The sequence below is a fragment of the Crocuta crocuta genome, unplaced genomic scaffold (assembly GCF_008692635.1).
Source record: "Crocuta crocuta isolate KB4526 unplaced genomic scaffold, BGI_CrCroc_1.0 scaffold1079, whole genome shotgun sequence".
In the NCBI taxonomy this organism is placed as follows: Eukaryota; Metazoa; Chordata; class Mammalia; order Carnivora; family Hyaenidae; genus Crocuta; species Crocuta crocuta.
Window position 1 is genome coordinate 228839 of NW_027529995.1, and position 19971 is coordinate 248809.

Here is a 19971-nt window from a genome sequence, read left to right on the forward strand (position 1 = left end):
TAAGGCTCCAATTCCAGTCCACAGGAGGGTTTCTGGCAGCAGAATGTCAATGAGGAGAGGGTCTCCTCAGGAGGACCGGACTTGTTCACTCTCTAGGGACCATCCACTTCCGGCATCTCAGAAGTGGCATATCTGCTGCCCCTACCAACAGAGATTATACAAAAGCAATGGAAGTAGAGGTCAGCAGAAGAGAAAGAAGGAATTACACAAGAATCAGAAACCAAAAGCTCTCTAGGAAGTCCTTAGACAAACTAATGATTCTGGCCTTGTAACTTCTTTCTCATTTTGTCTTTGCTTTGTTTAGTCCCACAATTTGTATATCATAACCAGATTGTACTCTAAAACATCATTATTTTTGATATTACAAAACCATGGCCTTGAGATCCTCATTTCTGTCCCTGCCAAACAGAGGAGTTCTCCATCATGGTTCACCCTGGCTTCCACCCCACATGCTTATGTCACAGGGTATATCAGTGTCTCAGGGGCACTCAGAGCTTTCTGACAAGTAGGACCTGGCATAGAACCTGCATCTGAGCCATCTAAATAATGCTTGCAGGAGACAGTCTCAGTGTTCAACTGTGGTTTCAGCAATGCCAGTAATGGAAGAAGGATAACAATGGGTGTTAGGAAATGTTGCCCATCAGTCCATCCCCATCTCCACTCAAGGGGCATTCCCTAGGAGATGTGTTTCCTGTATGCAAATCTGCCTGGCCTAGGCACATGCTGCCTTCCCTTCCCTCCACTGCTCAGTTCATCTCTGGCAAATGCAATAAGTCCCAGCAGAGGTAGCTATTCGCCTGGTAGATGGCAAGGATGAAGTACAAAGCAGCGGCAGCCAGATCTGTCTCATGTGAGGATGCTGGGGCTTTCACACAAGCAAACTTGAAACTGACAACAAGCCTCAAGGTCAGCTTTATGTACCTTCCTCCTGCTGGGCCTTCCCCAGAAGGCTAGCTACTCCCTCACCTTCCTTGAACACATAGGCCATCTATTACTTTAGCTCTGTCAGCTTGGTTTCCCTGGACCATCTGCCTCTCTTGCTTCGCAAATGTGATTATCTACTAATCTGCACAGAGACAGGAAAACATACAGCCCTCCCTTCTTGGGGTAATTTTTGTTTCTCTTTATTTGACCCAGGAAAAGATAGTGGTGAGGGTTGCACATTTCTGAATTGATATGAAAAGATCAGTTATTTACAGTTATCTTCTTTGTCAGTTCTGCTTATTAGGCAAGGCACTTAGAAATGTCTCTTGTCATTTTACTATTAGTCTGTTCCACTGGAGAGGCCAGCCTGCTCCTCCTGACCTGGACTTCCCTTCTGGTATTGTTTTTTCCATTCTGATCCATCCAAACATGTGGCCCAGCCTTAGCTGAGTTCTCCTATAGTAAAAGGGGAAGTAAACAGAGAGCAGAAATTCTATTCCAAAAAGTGTGAGGTCCTCCAGGGCCTGGCCTATAATCATCCCTGTACCAGTAAGTGTATGGCTGGCCCTGTGGAACTTCTCTCTCTATTCCTCTGAAGACATGCCAGGAGGGGCTTCCAGTGCCTAATGCCACTTTGTCAAAGTGGATCTAGTGAGGTAGCTGGGCAGGCAGCCACATGTCACCAGAGAGCTGCAGAAGTGTTCCATTCACTCATGACCAGCTGTGAGGTAGAGCAGGATGNGAAAAACTGAGACCTAACCCAAACCAAATATGATATAACAAGATTTTAAGAAATGTGTACTTAGGATGATGTCTATTTGTTCTGCTGACACAATTGCAAAGAAATTTACTGCCTATGCAGTAAATAATTACTGAATACCTACTGGACACCAAATAATGTTTGGATTTTTTGTCCCCGCTAACAAAAGTGGCCCTTCAAAAGCATGTACTTGGTCATCCCCCTGTTAAGACTTATGTGGTGGCACCCCTGGTGATCACTCTTTGCAGACGTCTTCCTCACCCCACCAGCTCTCCACACACAACCTTTTCCTGTATAGGCTGTTGCTGCCCTGGTTGTCACTTGCCCACATAGAGTACCCTTCCCCACTCCTCCCTCAGAGCTGCCTCAGGTGGGCCTTTCAGGACTCTTCTCAGGCATGGCTTTTTCTTTTTTTTTTTTATTTTTTTATTTTTTTAAATTTTTTTTTTAATGTTTTATTTATTTCCAGGAGAGAGAGACAGCGTGAGCAGGGGAGGGTCAGAGAGAGAGGGAGTCACAGACTGAAACAGGCTCCAGGCTCTGAGCTGGCAGTCAGCACAGAGCCCGACGCGGGGCTCGAACCCACGAACCGCGAGATCATGACCTAAGCGAAAGTCGGACGCTTAACCGACTAAGCCACCCAGGCGCCCCAGGCATGGCTTTTTCTAAAACCCCACCCTTCACCTCTCATTCCTTCCTGGGTAAGGTACCTTCTCTCCTCAAAGCTTCCTGCAACCTGTGCACTGCCTCCTGGCTACCACATCATAGTGTAAGTCTCCCTTTTTCTGTTCCTCTCCCTTCTGGATCATCATTTCCCTTTGGGCAGAGACTGAGTGCTGTGCCCCATGCCTGCCACAGGGGATCCTAGGACATACTTGTGACACAAGTAGCTGTTGACACCCATGTGGAGGTGGAGGCTGTGGGCAAGGCACAGAGCATGTTCTCTTGTTTGTGGCAGAACAAAGAATACGTGTGCCGGGGCCATGACTACGAGAGGCTGGAGGCCTTCCAGCAGAGGATGCTCAGCGAATTCCCACAGGCGGTCGCCATGCAGCACCCCAACCACCCCGACGATGCCATCCTGCAGTGTGATGCCCAGTGTATCTTTCGATGCTTGGTGGGGGAAGGCGGGCTGGGGTCCTAGGAGGTGAGGCCCACCCAGTCAGCTGCCCCTCTGCCATGTTGTTGGCCTTACAGGCTAGGTTACCCTTAAGTCCTGAACAGACTGTGTCCTCATCAATGAACCCACACTTAGCAGGGCGCTCATACAGCCTCATACAGAAGCAGCATGCCATGCCCTTAGCTGTGGGTGCCTGAGGCAGGGCTTCTGGGGGAACTTTATCCCTCAGGCTGGGCTGCTACCATCACCTTAGTTCTTACCTGGTCCTGTGAAGGACCTGCCTAGGCAACCAGGAGCAGTCACTGTACAGGGTGATTAGGGGTCCCACCAGAACTCTTGCCACAGGGATAACCACCATTTCTATCCCCCACTCTGCTCCTGTGTGCATTATTATCCCTAGTTTTTGTCAGGAGGACTGAGGTGCAGCCCTGGGGGTGGGTGTGAAGGGTGGGGAGAAGAAAATGGAGAGTGCCTGTGGTTTTAGTGGTGTGGATGCAAACACTGGCCTGCCCCTCATCCCCCTCACACAGCTTCCTTGGAGACCTCATGACAGTTACCATGACTGTTCAGGCTTGTTCCAGGGAAGAAGAGCAGGGGGATTCTCATGTTATCTCTCCACAAAGACCCCAAAAAGTATTCTTATTAAAAGATTATACTGCAGTAAATACAGTTCACCTACAGTGGACAGGCTTAGGCCTTTGCAACTTTCTTGTTCCTGCAGGGTGGCCACCTGCGTTCTTCTGACCCACTTCCCTTCTTTCTTGGCTTTGACATCTCATCTTGGCTGAGTGCTCAGAAGGCTCAGTGCTAGAGCAGGAAGAAGGTGCAGATAGGGAAATTTGGTCTAACTGTGCCTAGGTCTGTGCAAGGGTCCTGCTCCTTGAGATGCAACTGCTGCTGACAGTAGGGAACAGGGGCTGTGGGGCTCTTTTCTCCTTTGGGTGATGACAGGAGTCAGTACTCAGATCCATCTCTCGGGCAAGTCTGGGTTTCCCCTTCACTTCCTGCCCAGATTTGCAGATCTATGCGGTGACACCCATTCCAGATTATGTGGATGTCCTCCAGATGGATAGGGTCCCAGATCGCGTCAAGAGCTTCTACCGTGTCAACAATGTGAGGAAGTTCCGGTATGACAGACCTTTTCACAAAGGCCCCAAGGACAAGGAGAATGAATTCAAGGTGAACAACAGTGGGAAAGTAGGGGCAGTACTTACAGTAAGGCCAGGGGCAAGCCCCAGTTTCTCAGGATCTTGTCCCTGTCTCATCCCTCAAGCAGGCAGGTGTGGCAGAAATTGCTTAATGGCCTATCCCTGTCTGTGCCGTTCTTACAGAGCCTGTGGATTGAGCGCACCACGCTGACCCTCACCCACAGCTTGCCCGGCATCTCTCGGTGGTTCGAAGTGGAGAGGAGGGAACTGGTGAGACACGTTTCAGATGGGGCTGATGTTCACAGCTGCTTTCTCAGCCCTGGCTTTGGGGACCTTTCTCTAAGGACTGAAGACAGAAAAAGAGCTTCAGCCACCTGCCTGGCCTAGGCTGCCACAGGCCAATCCTGTGTCAGGGGCTTTGTACACCTTCTCCCTTTTAATCCTCACAACACCAGGGGAGCAGATATTTTTAATCTCCCAAATTACAAATGTGGAAAGTATTCTCTGAGGTTCAGGAAGTCAGAGCTCTCTGACTTCAAAACTGGTGTTCTTCACTTTTTACTATACTTCTAAGTGCCTAAAAATTAGAAGAGAACATTCAAAAGGGGTCAGGGAGTCTTAAGTCCACAGGAACAAGGGTGAGAATTAGTGTCACTGGCCTTAGATCCCTGTTCTCAGGATCATTATGAAGAAGGGACTGTCATCATGCCTGGGATGACATTGTGTCCCCTATGCTCCCAGGTGGAAGTGAGCCCTCTGGAGAATGCCATCCAGGTGGTTGAGAATAAGAACCAAGAACTGCGGGCCCTGATCAGCCAGTATCAACACAGACAGGCACACGGCAACATCAACCTGCTCAGCATGTGCCTGAATGGTGTCATCGATGCCGCTGTCAATGGAGGTGTCGCAAGATACCAAGAGGTGAGCTGGGCCCTGGACCAAATCCACAACAGGAAGCCTTGCTGTGAAGGTGGTTCTCAGGCTCCTCTCCTTGAAACTCCAGGCTTCTAAAGCAGCCTTTCCAGCTAGCCCTCCCCTAGCTGTGCCTCAGCTGTCTAAGGATGGTCCAGGCATGAAGCTCACTACCACTCCTTGTTCCTGTGGCATGGCTCACCCATGGGACCATCTCTTTTATTCTCTGAACTCTGACAGATGAGCAAACCCTCTGATTAGGGAAGGATGTTAAGTGGCCTCCAAGAGGAGCCATGGAGCCCAGCCCTTTATAAGAAGCAAGTTGTGGATGACTAAGACTGGGTCCTACACCCTGGCCACCAGCCCTGCCTGCCCTATCCAGGCCATTCAGGCTCTATGTGAGACTGGGTCCAGTTCCCAGGCTTAGATTATTTGACCACCTTTAGTCCTTATTAGATGCAGAAAACATACCTCTGATTGCAGGAAGTCCAAGCAGGCCAGGCTGGAGACAGTGTGTACCTGTGAGGAGGCAGAACTGCCTTTCAAGTGGCAGCTTAGACTCACACTTTGCATATGGGTGTGTGACTCACAGTGGGTTCCCTCTAAGATAGTCCTGGGAAGCCTTCCTGACTTAGCCTTTCCTTTCTCAGGCCTTCTTTGACAAAGATTATATCACCAAGCACCCAGGAGATGCAGAGAAGATCACCCAGCTCAAGGAGCTCATGCAGGAGCAGGTATGTCTTGCAAGGCTTAGAAGCCAGTTGCCAGGAGGGAAAAGCTATGCACCGCAGGATGGCTGCAGTTATCAAGGGCCACTCCCTGGCTTGCAGAGTGGCCTTATCTGTCACCCTAATAGGTCCATGTCCTTGGAGTCGGTCTGGCAGTTCATGAGAAGTTTGTGCACCCAGAGATGCGCCCTCTGCATAAGAAGCTGATTGATCAGTTCCAGATGATGCGGGCCAGCCTCTACCATGTAAGCTAATCCCTGTCATGCCCCTGCTGCTGTAGAACCAAAGGCCATTCCCTGCAGACTGTGCAACAAGCCAAAGGAAAGGGTGGGGGGAATGTGAAGGAAAAGCTGCCCCCACCACAGAGGGGCAAGAGACAGCGGTGAGTGCTCTATCCAGGGGAAGGATGCCCAGGATTCCCTCATTAGGTCCCCTCCCTGAGGAGGAGTCAGATTCAAGGGCAAAGAATGTTTTCCAAGGTACTGTGCTGGTAAAGAGAGGTTTTCACATGAGGAAAAAGAGAGCTATAAATTATGTGATCCACATGTAGATATCTCTTTGGAGATGTTTTTCATCCCAAGAACTTACATAGCTTGAGCCAACCCTCTCTCCCCATCTCCCTCTTTCTCCTCTTTCTCTTGCCATCTTCATGCCCTCTTGCTCCAGAAGTTCACCCCGACACTGGCTCTTGGGCTTCCACAGCAGGGTTTGCCCCAAAGACTGAGGCACACAAGCAAAAGCAGAGCCTGTACTCCAGGACTAGTTTCCCCTCAGTGGTCTTGCAGGGGATGCTGGCTGGCAGAGAATATGGTCCAGGTGGTCTTGAAACCCCTGTTTATATACCCTCACCCCATTTTCAACCATGGAGCTTACCCCAAGTGTTTTCTAGAGAAACCTATCTGCTAAATAGTCTGGCTGCCAGATCTCAAGAGGTGTGAACCTTATTACCTGCGGCAAGGGAAATAGAGCTGTTCGGTCCTGGGCAAGGCCGTCATGGACAGGAGGCTCCTCTTCAGGGATGATCACTGGCCCTAGGATCAGCAACCTGACCTATTGGGGTTGACTTGCCTTGTTCTTGATGCTGGAGGTTCTGGTCATCTCAGGCCCCCAGTGCAGGTCTCAGCCATTCCTTCCCAGTTGTAGATAGCATGGACTCTAAAAAGAGAAAAAGAAGCTTGTCTGTAGTTTGAAAAGTGGGCACATTTTTCAGAGGAAAGCCTGTAGAGCTTGAAATTTCTCCTTTCTGTAATGATTTTCCCATGGTACTTCAGGGTGAAACATGCAGAGAAAGTATAAAATCTTTTGTGTTTCCCTCTTAAAATTAAAATATCCATTTAGTGAAGAACTTGGCTAGTGTCACTAAATCTAATGGGTATTCTATTATCTCTCATTCTTGGTTGGTCTCTGCTATGTATGAACCTCTCCCATCACCACAGGTGCCCCAAGCAGGCTAGAGCCTGACCACTAGGACAGGGGATGTTCTCGGCCATGCAAGGCTGTTGGGTCACTATAGCAAAGATCACAAAATACTCACCTGCATATGTCAAGGTCTCCAGGACACACATGGAGGTGTCCTCTCCAGTTTACCCTTCTTTTTCATTTTAGCTTGTTTTGGAAGAAGAAGGTGGAAAACCTGCTGCTTCTTCAGGCCAAGCTCAGAAATATCCCCAGTAGGACGTAGGGCCCACATCAGGATTCTGTGTCCTTTCTCCCCATAGACCATGTCACAGGCAACTTAATCCAGGACACTGAGAGCTGGGCCTCAAATCCAATAAACCCAAACCCAGCCCTTATGTACATTGACTGACAGCTGATAATCAGCTCTTCTTCTCCTACTTCTCAGCTCTTAGTCCACTTATTCTGTACCAAGAATGCCTCTTAACACACTCCTGTGAACTCAGAGCAACTTCAGCCTGTTCTATTCCAGATGTGTTCTCTGGAATATGGGGTCAGCCCAAGGCCTCTCGGCCTCTGGTCTAGACTCCAGTGCAGTTAGGAGAGTGTTTTTAGTCATGAAGGGGCCAAAAGAAGTCAGCAATTCAGATTCTGCCAAAAATATCTGATTCTTTTTCTTTTTACATTTTTTCTTTTACATTTTACCACTAGCCAGCTCTCCCCTTTCACCCCTTAATTACTTATTCATTGTTTACTCTGATGAAGGGACATTCATTTCTCAACAGGAGTTTCCAGGCTTGGACAAGCTAAGTCCTGCATGTTCAGGCACCAGCACCCCACGGGGAAATGTCCTAGCATCCCATAGTCCCATGAGCCCTGAGAACATCAAGATGACCCACCGACACAGGTATGGCCTTAGGACTGGGGAGGGTCCCCTCTATGGAGGTAAGTCTGGATGTCAAAGGTCAGAGCAAGAAAGCCTGAAATAGTAGGTGTGTGTATTCACTGACATACCCTCTGACCCATGCACAAAGCAAACACACAGCTCCTGTCATAGGACCCGTGCTCACATCCAGTCATCCTGGGAGAGAGAGGAGTGTACATGGTACTGTGAGAACATGGAGGAGGGGGCATTTGGGGTAAGTCTTGAAGGATAAGTAGAAGTTTATGAGGCAGAAACAGGATGGGGTTAGGAGGGTGACGGAACAAGATCTGGTCAAAGGGCCTAATATATATAGACATCCGAAGATGTTTAGCCCTACCAGCAGAGCCTCATGGCTGGAGTGCAGGATTCCACGGCATGGAAAGGGGCCAGTTCTGAATGGGCCGTGTTCATTCAGGCCTTTGGACTTGATCCCAAGGGGAATGAGGATCACCATGTGGTTTAAGGGAGAGAACAACATGGTGATGTGGAAGCACATCAAGCTGTGCCTACTCTGAACTCAGGAGTCCTGGTCTGTCTGGGCTCAACTGAAGATACTCCAAGCCTCCAGGGCAGGAAGGCCAGATCAGAGTAGGAGCCAGGGAGAGGAGCCCCTTCCTTGAGTTTGTTTCCCAGTGTAAGCAGTAAGTCGGCACAGAGTGGGCCTCCATAAATAAGAAGGAATAAATGAAAGGGACTACCTGCTCTTGATAGAGGAGAGTATTAATGAGCCTGTGACCACAGATGTGGAAGGAAGTCAACAGATGGTTCCCAGCCAGCTATTTTGATAGCTTCCTCATACCAGGAAGACACCCCTGTCCTAGGAGCAGATCCCAGCAGGGGGTGGAAGGGGACCTGGAATAGCAAGGGGACCTGGAATCCTTAACTGATTGAGCATATCACTTTCATCCCCCCTGAGAAACTGGTGTTGTCATCAGACAGAGTGGCCATAAACCATTTAACTCCAAATAGACACTTTGCCAGCCTACCATTGGCACTGCCAACCCTGAGCAGCAGGCTGGGATTCAGGACAGCTCCAGGCCTCAGATGGGTATAAATATTAGCTCTGAAACCCTCCAAACCAGTGTCATCCAAGGCTAGGGGTCCCTGTTTCACACACTCCCTTACACGGTCCCCCTACCATCTAGCAAGGTTTCTCAGCTCCCGCCTGACTCCTCCCTGTCTCCCACTATTGTTCACAGCCCCATGAACTTGATGGGCACAGGCCGCCATTCGTCATCCTCTCTCTCCTCACATGCGTCTAGCGAAGCAGGAAACGTGGTGGTGCTGGGTGACAGCTCCATGGGCGAGGCTCCCGAGGACCTATACCACCATATGCAGGTACCAGAGCTGTCCAAGGAATGTGGGCCAGAGCACCATACCTGGAGGACTTGCCTCTCTGTTGGCTGATTTGGTCTGAGGGCTGGCAACCCTGCCTAGTTCTCTAGTTTCTGAAATTAGAACACCCAGAGCCAGTAAAACTGCCTTCCCTCCACACCGTCCCATGTCAATAAAGTTCCCAGGCATCATTTTCCAAGAAGGAAATCTAGCTTCAGTCCTGGTTGCTTTTAGAGATCCCATGGGAAAGATCCTCTGCCAAATTGCCCTCCTTCCTGGCATTCCTGATGGCTAAGTCCTGCATCCTCTATGGGAACCATCACTAGAGTCGACCCAACAACCCTGCTCCATGGGTGGTGTGGGTGACCCATAGTGCCAGACACCAGCCTGGCCTCCATCAGGACCCAGTGTACCTCATCAGACACTGGGTCTGGGTACCTCATGGCATGAAGAAGCCAACTCAGCCCTACAATCCTGGCCATTCAGACCTCTATCCTGCTGATTTTTCTCCCTTTGCAGCTCGCGTATCCCAACCCCAGGTACCAGGGCTCAATCACCAACGTCTCTGTTCTGTCCTCGTCCCAGGCAAGCCCTTCTTCCTCCAGCCTGAGTTCCACTCACTCAGCACCATCCCAGATGATTACCTCTGCCCCTTCCAGTGCCCGAGGTAAGGAGGGCAGGGCGCTGCTTGCAGAAGGGAGAGGAGAGGGCCTCATGAGCCCCACTTGTCCTTTTCTCATCTGTGGCTCTGTCTATGAAAGCAGCCCTGTGGCTTAGAGAATGTTCCCCTTTCAGCACTAAGGACTCAAGGGCTCCCAACTCCAGCAGTCTCTCTGGCTGGCTTCACACCCTGCACTAGGCAGCGGTTATAGCTACCACAGAGGTGGCTGCACTACCACAGAGGTGGCTGGCTGTTGCATCTCCACCTCAGTAAGAGGACACACAGCCCAGGAGAAAGCTCAATTCTTTTCCACTGAAACGTTAGCAAGAATAAAAGTCAAAGTTATGGCTCTGTTAAAAGCTTATTCACATTGCCAGTTATTGCCTGATTTCTTATTCAGTGGCTCAATATTGTTCTCTGAGAGCCAGCATCCTTTTCACAATCTGATCCTGGTTCTCAGAGTGAAATTTGATTATCTGTCCTTTTAGATGGAAGCATTTGCAGTGGAATGGAAATCAGCTATAATGACTAGGTTCTAGTGTTTCTCAGGTGGCTGTGCAGGATGGCAACAGAAAGGAGTGGTCTGAGCTCACCAGGCAGTCACTGGCTGTCACTTCCAGGCTTGTAGTCTCTCATGAGCTTGCAGTCAGATGTCACCTGGGGCCAGAATCATCTACAGGTTCAGCTAGGCTGCATATCCAGGGTGGCTCACTCACACAGCTGGCAGTTGATAGTAACTGTCACCTGGCAGCTCAGCTGGGGCTGTCCACCTGAGTCCCTATGGAGGGTCTTTACTTGTGGTGAGGGCTTCTCATAGCAGGCAGCTTATTTTTCTCAAAACAGACATTTCAGGGTACCAGGCAGAAGCTGCAAGACTTCCTATTACCCAGCCTTGGGAACCCAGAATGGCCCTTTTGTCACATTCTGTCAACTAGCTCACAAGTCACTAAGACCAGCCTAGCGACCCAGGTAGGGAATGAGACTGCACCTCATGATGTGAAGAGTGGCATGTGTGTTTTTGGAGGGAAGGCATTGGTAGTTGGCACCTCTGGAGACAAGCCACCACAGGAGCCAAACTCCAAGGTATCATATAGAGAAAGGCTAACAGAAGCCCCTTCCCTTTCTGGAGTAGACATTAAGTACGAAAGTAAACAATGATTGAATGAACTGAGCCCAAAGCTGGGAATGGTGATGAGGGCAGAGGCAACTAAGAAGGAGCAGGACTTCACTTCTAGGCTACACCATCCATGCAACCCATGTGCAGGCCTATCTGGAGAAAACCAGTATGGCCAGTATGTAGCATGCCAGCAGTAGGCTTTGTGAGAGAAGATGGAGAGAAGATCTGGACCCAGCATCACAGAAGAAGACTGATTTTTCAGATAAATGTGGTAGATGCAGTAGGAGGTGCACTAGGGGCATGGAGGGAAGGGAGCAGTCTGTTCTGTTTCTGGTTGTTATGGGTGAAGGGAAGGCTTTCATGGAGAAGGTGTTCTAGAGGGTCCTTTGCATTGGAGTCCCCTCCCCCACACCCAAAAGTGGTCATGACACCAGTGGCCTTCCTCACCAAGCCCATTGACGCTCTCTGCTGTGGTCCTTGTTGAAATCTTCCAGAAGGTGGAGGGCACTTGCTGGGATGAGCACTGGGTGTTATATGGAAACCAACTTGACAATAAACTATTTGGAAAAAAGAAAGAAAGAAATCTTCCAGAAGGCCTGCAAGGCACAGCCTAAACTCCTATAAGTAGGCAGCTCCCCCTAATGGTCGAAAGACTGAGTGGAGCTAGGAAACCTGGAGATTCTGATTGATCCTCCTTGAATAACTCAGTCATGCTGGGACTTAGCCTCCCTTGGGTTTACCAGACTGCAACTCAAGCAGTTCAAAAGTCCTGTGACACCAAAGCCCTTGTGGTGTTTACATGTTTTCATGAAAAGTAGCGATCTTTCTCTGCTACCATGGGATTGGCTGCCCAGGGCTGAGGGCAGTGGGAGAAAAGTGAGATGGCAGAATTGGAAAACTTGGCAGTAACACAGAGCACCTCTTTGTTATAGCACAAGACGGGCCTCCATCACATGGATTCAAATCCTCAGCAGAGCATCTGGGGCCTGCAGGCTACTGTCCCTCCATCCTAGCACCCCCGACATGTATCAGGACATTGAGTACGTAGATGTGGGGTTGGCCTGGTGGGCTAGGCTGTGAGTTCTGTGAAGTCGGGGACCATGGCCAGCTTGAAAAGGCTGTGTGCCATGTTCCAACCACATGCCTGGTGTGGAATGGGCGTTAGGTTAGAGTTTGATGTAACTGAATTGGTGTAAAGGTGCATGTCTCTGTGCACACTAAGTAAAAGTGTCCTGTCCAGAGCTGTGGCTGCCAGGGCTCAGGGAGCATTCAGTTTCTTGCTGGGAAGGCACTATAGAAATCAGTAGGATTAGGAACTCTCTTCCATTTTTCTCTAAACAGCCATTACTGATTTTTATTATATTGACTTCTGCAAGGTATTTAAGCCTCATCTTTTTGGTGTAAAATAAGTACAAGAGGAATGTTTCAAGGTCTCCTGGGGAAGCAGACAGCAGAGACCTTTTTTAGTTGTGCTCTGACAGTGCCTTTACTGCATACTCAAAGGAAGGCCCTAAGGACCCTGGGTTTCAGGGATACAGAGCCTCCAGAGCTGCAGGTTTGCCTCTCAGATAGAGCCCTTGGACTCTAGCTTCACTAAGAGCACACCACAGAGGGGTTTCAACCACTTGAGCCAACCAGAGGCTGCCTGTGGGCTAGTTTCTCATGGACATGCTGGTATCTGGCATGAGTGGTACATGTCTGGGGGGCCTTCCAAATGATCCATTCCCAAAGAAAAACAGCAAGCTATTCTCTTTATTTCTGTGGAAGGTACCCTCAAGGACCATAGGCTAACAGGTTCTTGGGCCTATAGCTATGGCCTGCATTGATGGGGACTGGACCACCACATCTGGTGAGGTCTGGCCTCTGTAACAGCCCCTCAAGCCAGAGGACATCACCACAGAAGCCTCACAAAGGAAGAGCAGGAACCAAGTCAACTCAAGAGCCTGAGTTAAAGTGCCATAACTCCCATATGACCCCCGAATTCACTGAAGGGCAAGTCTCAGAGAGAGAAACTCTGGAGAGCCACCTGTGTACAGGGCCCTGGGCCCCCAGCCAGTCTGGTTCTGAAGCTACAGTAGGATGTAGCAGAGGCCAGGCTCTGGAGGCCTGGAATCTGGGAATGAGAAGCCTTTGGGCAAAGGTGGTAGGGGGTCAGCTGAGAACAGGGCCAGCTGGTATCTAGAGACGGTAAGTGTGTGGAGACAATTCGTCAACTAAGAACCATGCCACTATGTTATCTGAGTGTCTCTGTCTCTGTGTGATGGCTCCATTGCAAGCTGGCCTGTGCCCATGCCTGGGCCCCCTGAGAGAGCCCAGCATCCAGGTCACCCCATATCCCAAGAGTGCTGGGTACAGGGGGCCCTTTGGGGCCCAGCTCCTGTCCTCAGTTCTCATGATCTGCCTATAAGCATGGTGAAGGGGCTCTATCAGTGGGCCTGCATTGCCCCGGTCTGCAGTGCGCCCACCTTGGCTGGGACGTCCGGTGTGGCCCCACCACCATCTCACCAGCGGGCTCTGCTTCATTCCTCCTGTGCTTGCTGAGCTCATCCTCACCCCAGCTGCAAGGGGATACCTACCCTGGTTCCCTGGCCCCAAGGATGCTTGCCCACTGGGCCTTCCATCTGTGGCTTGTCATCTGTGCGTGATTGTTCTCACTTGGTTACAGGCTCTCCCTCTCTGCCAGATAAGTACCGCCACGCCCGGGAAATGATGTTGCTGCTGCCCACACACCGGGACCGCCCAAGCAGTGCCATGTATCCAGCAGCCATCCTGGAGAATGGACAGGTAGTGGACGCAGACTACTGACTGCCCTCTGCTGCAAGTATGGTAGCCTGGGCTGCCCTCACTGCATCTGCTAGGCTTTCTGTATTGTCCTGCGTGCCTCCCTCATTATGCCATAAGACCCTCAGAAGGCTGCTGGGTGCCCACTCTGGACAGGGACTGCAGTGGCTCTGAGGATCAGCACTCCAGATGGAGTGTACCTGTAAGAAGAATGCTGGCAGGTTGGAGCCACAATTACTTGTGTGGTTGTCCTTCTTGCCGGCCTCCTGGACTCCTTATTCATAAACAGTCTAGCAGAGGAACTTCATTCTTTCTTATCCTGAGAAGGCAGTGGTGGACATGGGTTTGGAGGATGGTCTTCCTCCCTGTGTGTGAAGGGCATCCTCACTGAGACAGACTCTACCTCTTTCATCCATCCATCTACCTGAACCCTCATTGCCTCCTGAGGCTGCTCTCTCCACCATTTGTACAGCTCCAATTTGTACAACAAAGCTGTGGGGAATAACTCCTTCCCTGCCCAATCTGCCTGCCTTTCTATCACAGTCCATGAAAGTCACCTCCAAGCAACTGTTACCTAGTCCCAGAGTGCCAGGAGTTTCTCAGCCATACCTCCCTGTGCCTGATCAGCCCTGCCAGGTAGAGGGAGCAGGCCTGCTTGTCAGCTGCCCATCAGAACAATGGGTCCTGTCCATGACTTTCTAGGCTTGAGTGCTGCCTTTTTCCTTATCCTCAGTGCTAACTTGGGTCTGTGCATGGATCTCCAGGCAGCCAAGCCTGCCAGTGCTGAGGGGTAGAGAGGTCCCTCAGTCCTTTCTGCCAGTGAGTCTCCCTGGTAGGGCAGAGGGATACAGTTAGATACCCTCAGGTGCCCATGTCCTTTTTCTTGGCCATGTACAAGACAGCTTGGAGCGCAGCCAGGCATTGTAGGGAGGTGCCTCCAATGTCAACATGGCAGCACTCAGAGCCAGATAGCGAGGGACAGTCTTCCTATGCCTGAGCATGATCAGTACCACTGCTTTGATTTCCTTGTCTTCTCTTAACATGTCCTGGCTCCAGGCCCCATAGCTCTGCCTCCTGAGGTGTAACTGGTTGTTTTCACCCTCTTTGATATTTTTCTCCTTCCCTCAGCTGCCAAATTTCCAGCGGGCTCTGTTCCAGCAAGTGGTCGGATCCTGCAAACCCTGCAGTGATCCCAATCTGTCTGTGGCTGAAAAAGGTATTGTTCCCCTTTCCAGGTGGCCTTTCTCCATGTCCGTCCCCATTCTGAGCGTCTGACTCTTATCCCTGAGCACCAGCTGGCCACGGCTGTGCCATAATTCCAACACTCAGGCCTGTCTGTCCAGAGTCCTGACCAACTCCTGTGCCCACTGTTTAACCCACGTCTGGTTTGATGCTGAGTTTGGATCTTGTTAGTTTGTGTGTCTCCCTCCCAAGAGCCCACCCTCAGAGAGGCCCCAGCTGCCACCTGCCCTGAGCCCACCTTTATGGAAACTCAGGTTGCTGTGTTTAGACTGTGGACGGTCACTCCCTTGGGCTTCTCCCAGCCAGCCCCAGGATTCAGCAGGCCCTATGGCCCCTTTGGTCACTCTCAACTTGGGCCCTCAGGGACCTCTCCTTGTTGCTCAGAATAGGCCTGTGGCTGATCATGCTAGAAGAATGGGAAGGATAGGCCATGGCAAAGTGAATTTCCCTGAGACAGTCTTCTCCGGGGAAGCCCTAGGTACTCTGAGTCCAGTCCTCCTGCAACCACTCTGGCCAGAAGCTGCTGTGAGTCCATCTTAGCAGGGATTGCAAGCCCATCAACTTGGGCATGAACCTGGGCAGTCCTTAGAACAGAGGCTGTTCAGATAGTGGAGTTTTACCCTGTGTCCCACTGCAGCAAGCTCATGGAAGAACCAGACTTGGATTCATACGAACCCAGCCCAAAGCCCCACATGGAGATCTGAGTTAATTTTAACACAGAGCAATGCCTATAGGAGGATTATGTGAAGCTACCTGCCACTTAGAACTTGGTCCTATATCAGCCCCCCTCCCTGTAGTTTGCCCTCCCTCTCCTCCATCTGGTGAATCTTAGGACAAACTCACCCCCAGGAATACAAGCTACTGTCCCATAAGAACCTGTCCCTCCAGAGCTGTTATCATGTTGTCATTGCACCTCCTCCCCAAGTGCTGTCTGCTGTCCCCACTGTCATTGTTCCTTCCTTGCTCACCATAGAGGACATGCCTCTGTGTCTTCTTTAAGGAGACACCAGACACTGGATCCACATCCTCAGTAGGTGGTAGGCATAGGCACCAGGTGCTCAACCACAAAGGACATGGAGATTCCCGCTGAAGATGCCTTCCTAGCCTCAAGGTTGCACATCTGAAAAACATGCAGCTTACCTGGACCCTGCACCTAGTCCCCCAAAACAGAGTGCCATTTTGGCCTTAGGGGCCAAAATCCACAGTATCTTCTTCACCTGAGATGCGGGGCCATCTGAGAACTAGCCAAGAGCACAGAAGGGCCCAGAGCCCAAATGGGTACTGGGAGCCAGACCAGGACCCTATGCCAATGGGACAAAGAAGAGCAGCAGGCCTCAGACCAGGCTGCAGCAAGAAGCTGGACACTCCCACCCCAGGTGTGGGAAGGAAAGAGTCTGAGGCCACAGCAAGCATGTCCATGCCACAGTGCCAGTGCTTCGTGGGCAGCAAATGAGACATTGCCAAGTGAGAACACGCAAACCAGAACAGTGGCTCCCTAAGTCTCTCCTGGATCCTCCAGGGCAGGAACTGTACATACTTGTCACCATTCTCATGTCATCAGGATCCTGAGTCCCACAAGGACTCCGCTTCTCACTTAATCATCTCTCTTTGCCAGCCAGTGACTCTCAGGCCAGCACTGGACCTTCGTTCACAGAGACAGAGATGACCAGGCCACAGCGGGGATTGCCCCCTTCTCCCAGGATAAGTCACTCCGTCTTAGACTTTCCATTAGCCCCAGTGCACTTGTGTCACGTGGCAGAGGTCCATGGGCCTCATTGCTCACCAACATCAATCTATAGGGTGAACTAGATGGTTCTGGCTCACTGGAGTGGCTCAGGCAGGTGCCCTTTGAAAAGCCTTGCAGCCCTGCCAGCTTTCTTGCCCCATAACCTTCCCGCCCACAAGTTCATTTGGGCTCTTGTGGGTGAACATCTGTGGCCCCTCAGTAAGAGCTGGGGCTGTCAGGACCCCTTTGGGGAAGCTGCCCAGACCCACCTCCAAGCTTCTGAATTCCTGAGATCCAGTGGCTTTTTGGGATTTTTTTAGAACTCTTCTCTTTGGAGACAGCGGGTTTCAGTAATGAGGACCCAGAAGCTCATGCCCCATCTTGAGGAGAGCCTGTGTGAGAATGGGCCTATCTTGTTCTTCTGGTGCCTTGGGCTCTCCGAGGAGGCCTTTTGGTGGAATCCACCTGGTGCTCATCAGATTCAGAATTCTTTCCTCCCTTTAGGCGACAGCTGAGTGCCTGCCCACTCAATCACTGCCACACCCTCCCTCCAGCCACCTGCCATCAGCCATCCCATGAGACTGAGCAGTCCTTAAAACTGAGGCTGTTCAGGTAGCAGAGTTCTCCCTTGTGTTCTACTACAAGCCCACTCCAGTTCCTCACTAATAGGGAGGGAGAAGGGCATAACCACCTTATCCCTGGACCTCATGGGCCTAGCCTCTCCTGGCCATATCCTCCTTGAAGGCCAGACTCCAGCTCCTTCCTTTCCAGAGCCTCTCCAGTCCCATTAGGCCCTAGCATTCCTTGCTCAGTACCTGGAGCTGGGAGAGCGCAAATTCCATCTTCCTCTGGCACACTTGAGTTACAGCTGCCTCAGAACAAAGCCAGCCACTAGGTTCCTGAATTGTGAGCTGCTTTGCTGCTGCTGACAGCCCAAAAGAGAGCTTATGTTTGCCTGGCTCCATCAGAGAAAAGTCACGTTTCTTTCTGGTATTTGGTCTCCAGGAGCAGTTGGCCAATAGGATTTACATGTCCCCTGCTGTTCCTGCAGAGTGGCACCCTCTAGCACAAGACCCAACCATTCTTCCTTTCCTATCCCCTCCTGCAAAGTTGCTTGCCTCAGCTGTGGCTGGGGGAGGGGTATGGACAGGGTGTGGATGGGCAAGTATTCTGGCACTGGCATAGGTGGACACACTGTTTCCCTTTGTCCAAGGCCCACTCTACCCTGCATCCATGGCATGTAAATGCAAGGAACTGGGCCTCTCTGCCAGCCTAAAAGCACCCTCGGTCCCACAGCCCTCCCTCTTCTTGGGAAGCCATGGGTTGAACCAGACCTGAACCACAACTCTTGGGCTGTATACTCTTCCCTTCAGCAGGCACAGTGAACACCAGTCCTTGCTTGAAAACCCCTTGTGCACCCCAAACCCAGTCAGTAGGTAGAGAAGCAGTGGGATGGGCACAGCTTGTATGTTACCAGAGGCCCTTTGGGGGGGGAATCTCCCACCCACACCCTGGCCATGCACTAGCTCTGGGACCAGGCAGTCTCTGCCTCCCACCCCCTGTGCTCCCTGCTTTTCCTGTTAGGCCGGGGCAGTTGGAGAGCCCCAACTTGGCTCTGATGAGGAGCTCTGTGGCCTGCACTCTGCATTCTGTCTCATCAGCCTGTTCCACTCTGCTCTGCTCACTTCTCTTTTCTGTCCTCTTCTGGCAAATCTCGGGGAGGCTGCAGACATTCACTTCTTGCTGCACTGTCTCTCAGCTTGCCTCACCCTGAGTGCTCTTTAGACATCCATCCACTCTGCTGCCATCCTCTTAAGCAGCTTCTGTCCCTGGCCACTCTCCCCCATGGGCCACAGTGTCTCACATGGCCAGTGTTTTCTGGGGGCTGGCATGCCACTCCCACATGTGCTGGCTACATAGTGCACACCTGGAGAAGCCACAGGTTGTAAGATGGGCTTCTCCCTGAGGATGGCTCAGAAGTAACCTCCCTTCATGCCATCTGTTTTCACCCTTCAGCAGTGCCAGCAGCCCCCAGCAGCTGGAGCCTGGATAGCGGAGCCAGAGAGGCCCAGCCCTTCCTGTCTGCCCACATGGGGCACATCCTGGCCCCCCCAGTGCCTCCCCGAAGCCTGCTGCATGGTAAGAAGACCTCCAGCGGGTTCCCCAGATAGCGACTGGTTTCAGACTCGACTCAGAGCCAAGGGTAGCAGCCCTCCAGACTAAGAAGATGGGCCGTTCTCTGGGCTGACTCAGTCAAGGAAAAAACATCCCCCCCACAGGAAGAATCCTGCTGGGCTTTGGGGTCATGAGGTTTCCAAGGACAGCGGGTGAGCTCAGGAAGGCCTTCCCAACCAGGGGAGCTGAAGACAATGGAACGGACTGTGCTAGCCAGCTCCTCACCAGCCTGTCTGAGCTACAACTGCCTGTGGCCCATCGTTCCACAGGCTCACCGTACTCGGCCTTCTTGACTTTGCGTGTGGCACAGGTGCCTTTTACTCCAGCAGCCTGTTTTGGAGAACTCCGGTGAAAAGAAAGGTTTTTCTGTGACCTTTAATGCTGAAGGGCCCCCAGAAGACTCTTCCCCACAGCTGCGCAGTTGGAAGATGTGCCAGCAGACAGCCCAAGAAAGCCCAAGCTAAGGCTCTCGTTCTATTCCTTTTGCAGGTCATTACTCCCTACACTTTGACGCCTTCCACCATCCCCTGGGTGACACCCCCCCGGCCCTGCCTGCCCGGACTCTGCGCAAGGTAATGTATTGAAGCAACAGCCCCACAAGAACGTGAAAGGAATCTTCTTGTCTACTCTGGAATCTCTTCAGTCTATGAAAAGAACCACAGCCCTCCCCTGCTCCTCTGTCCCAGAGCAACCAGCCTGGCAGAAGCTGGGGGTGGCCAGAGCCACACTCATGATGCAGATGACCTGTGTGTCTTGCAATCAATGGGATGGGAACAGAGAGGTCAGAGGATCCTGGCGACAGCAACACACAGTACCCTGAGTGTGTCGGCAAGGGGCAGTGAGGGGCTGGGGAGCTCCCTACTGACACCACTAGGTATCGACACACTAGAGTTCAAGAAGTAAAAAAAAACATTCCCATGGTAGATCATAGAGCATTTTATACCAGAGTCCAGTCAAAAGCAAGAAACAGGAGGCAGCAAAGCCTTATGAAAACTCTTTAATTTTTCTGCATGTTGGAAAAG

At 51.3% G+C, this 19971-nt stretch overlaps 1 protein-coding gene across 1 annotated transcript in view; it reads left to right on the forward strand.

Annotated features, from left to right (window-relative positions):
* The window catches only part of DOCK3 (dedicator of cytokinesis 3), a 194813-nt gene that overhangs the window by 171385 nt on the left and 3457 nt on the right, over nt 1-19971 (forward strand). Inside the window, exons 38-49 of the mRNA XM_077763419.1 lie at nt 2643-2784; nt 3817-3983; nt 4136-4222; nt 4694-4873; nt 5515-5598; nt 5721-5837; nt 7773-7894; nt 9112-9250; nt 9767-9914; nt 13691-13809; nt 14935-15022; nt 19439-19521. Of these exons, the coding sequence (XP_077619545.1) occupies nt 2643-2784; nt 3817-3983; nt 4136-4222; nt 4694-4873; nt 5515-5598; nt 5721-5837; nt 7773-7894; nt 9112-9250; nt 9767-9914; nt 13691-13809; nt 14935-15022; nt 19439-19521 (1476 nt within the window). The remainder of the gene's footprint in view (nt 1-2642; nt 2785-3816; nt 3984-4135; nt 4223-4693; nt 4874-5514; nt 5599-5720; nt 5838-7772; nt 7895-9111; nt 9251-9766; nt 9915-13690; nt 13810-14934; nt 15023-19438; nt 19522-19971) is intronic.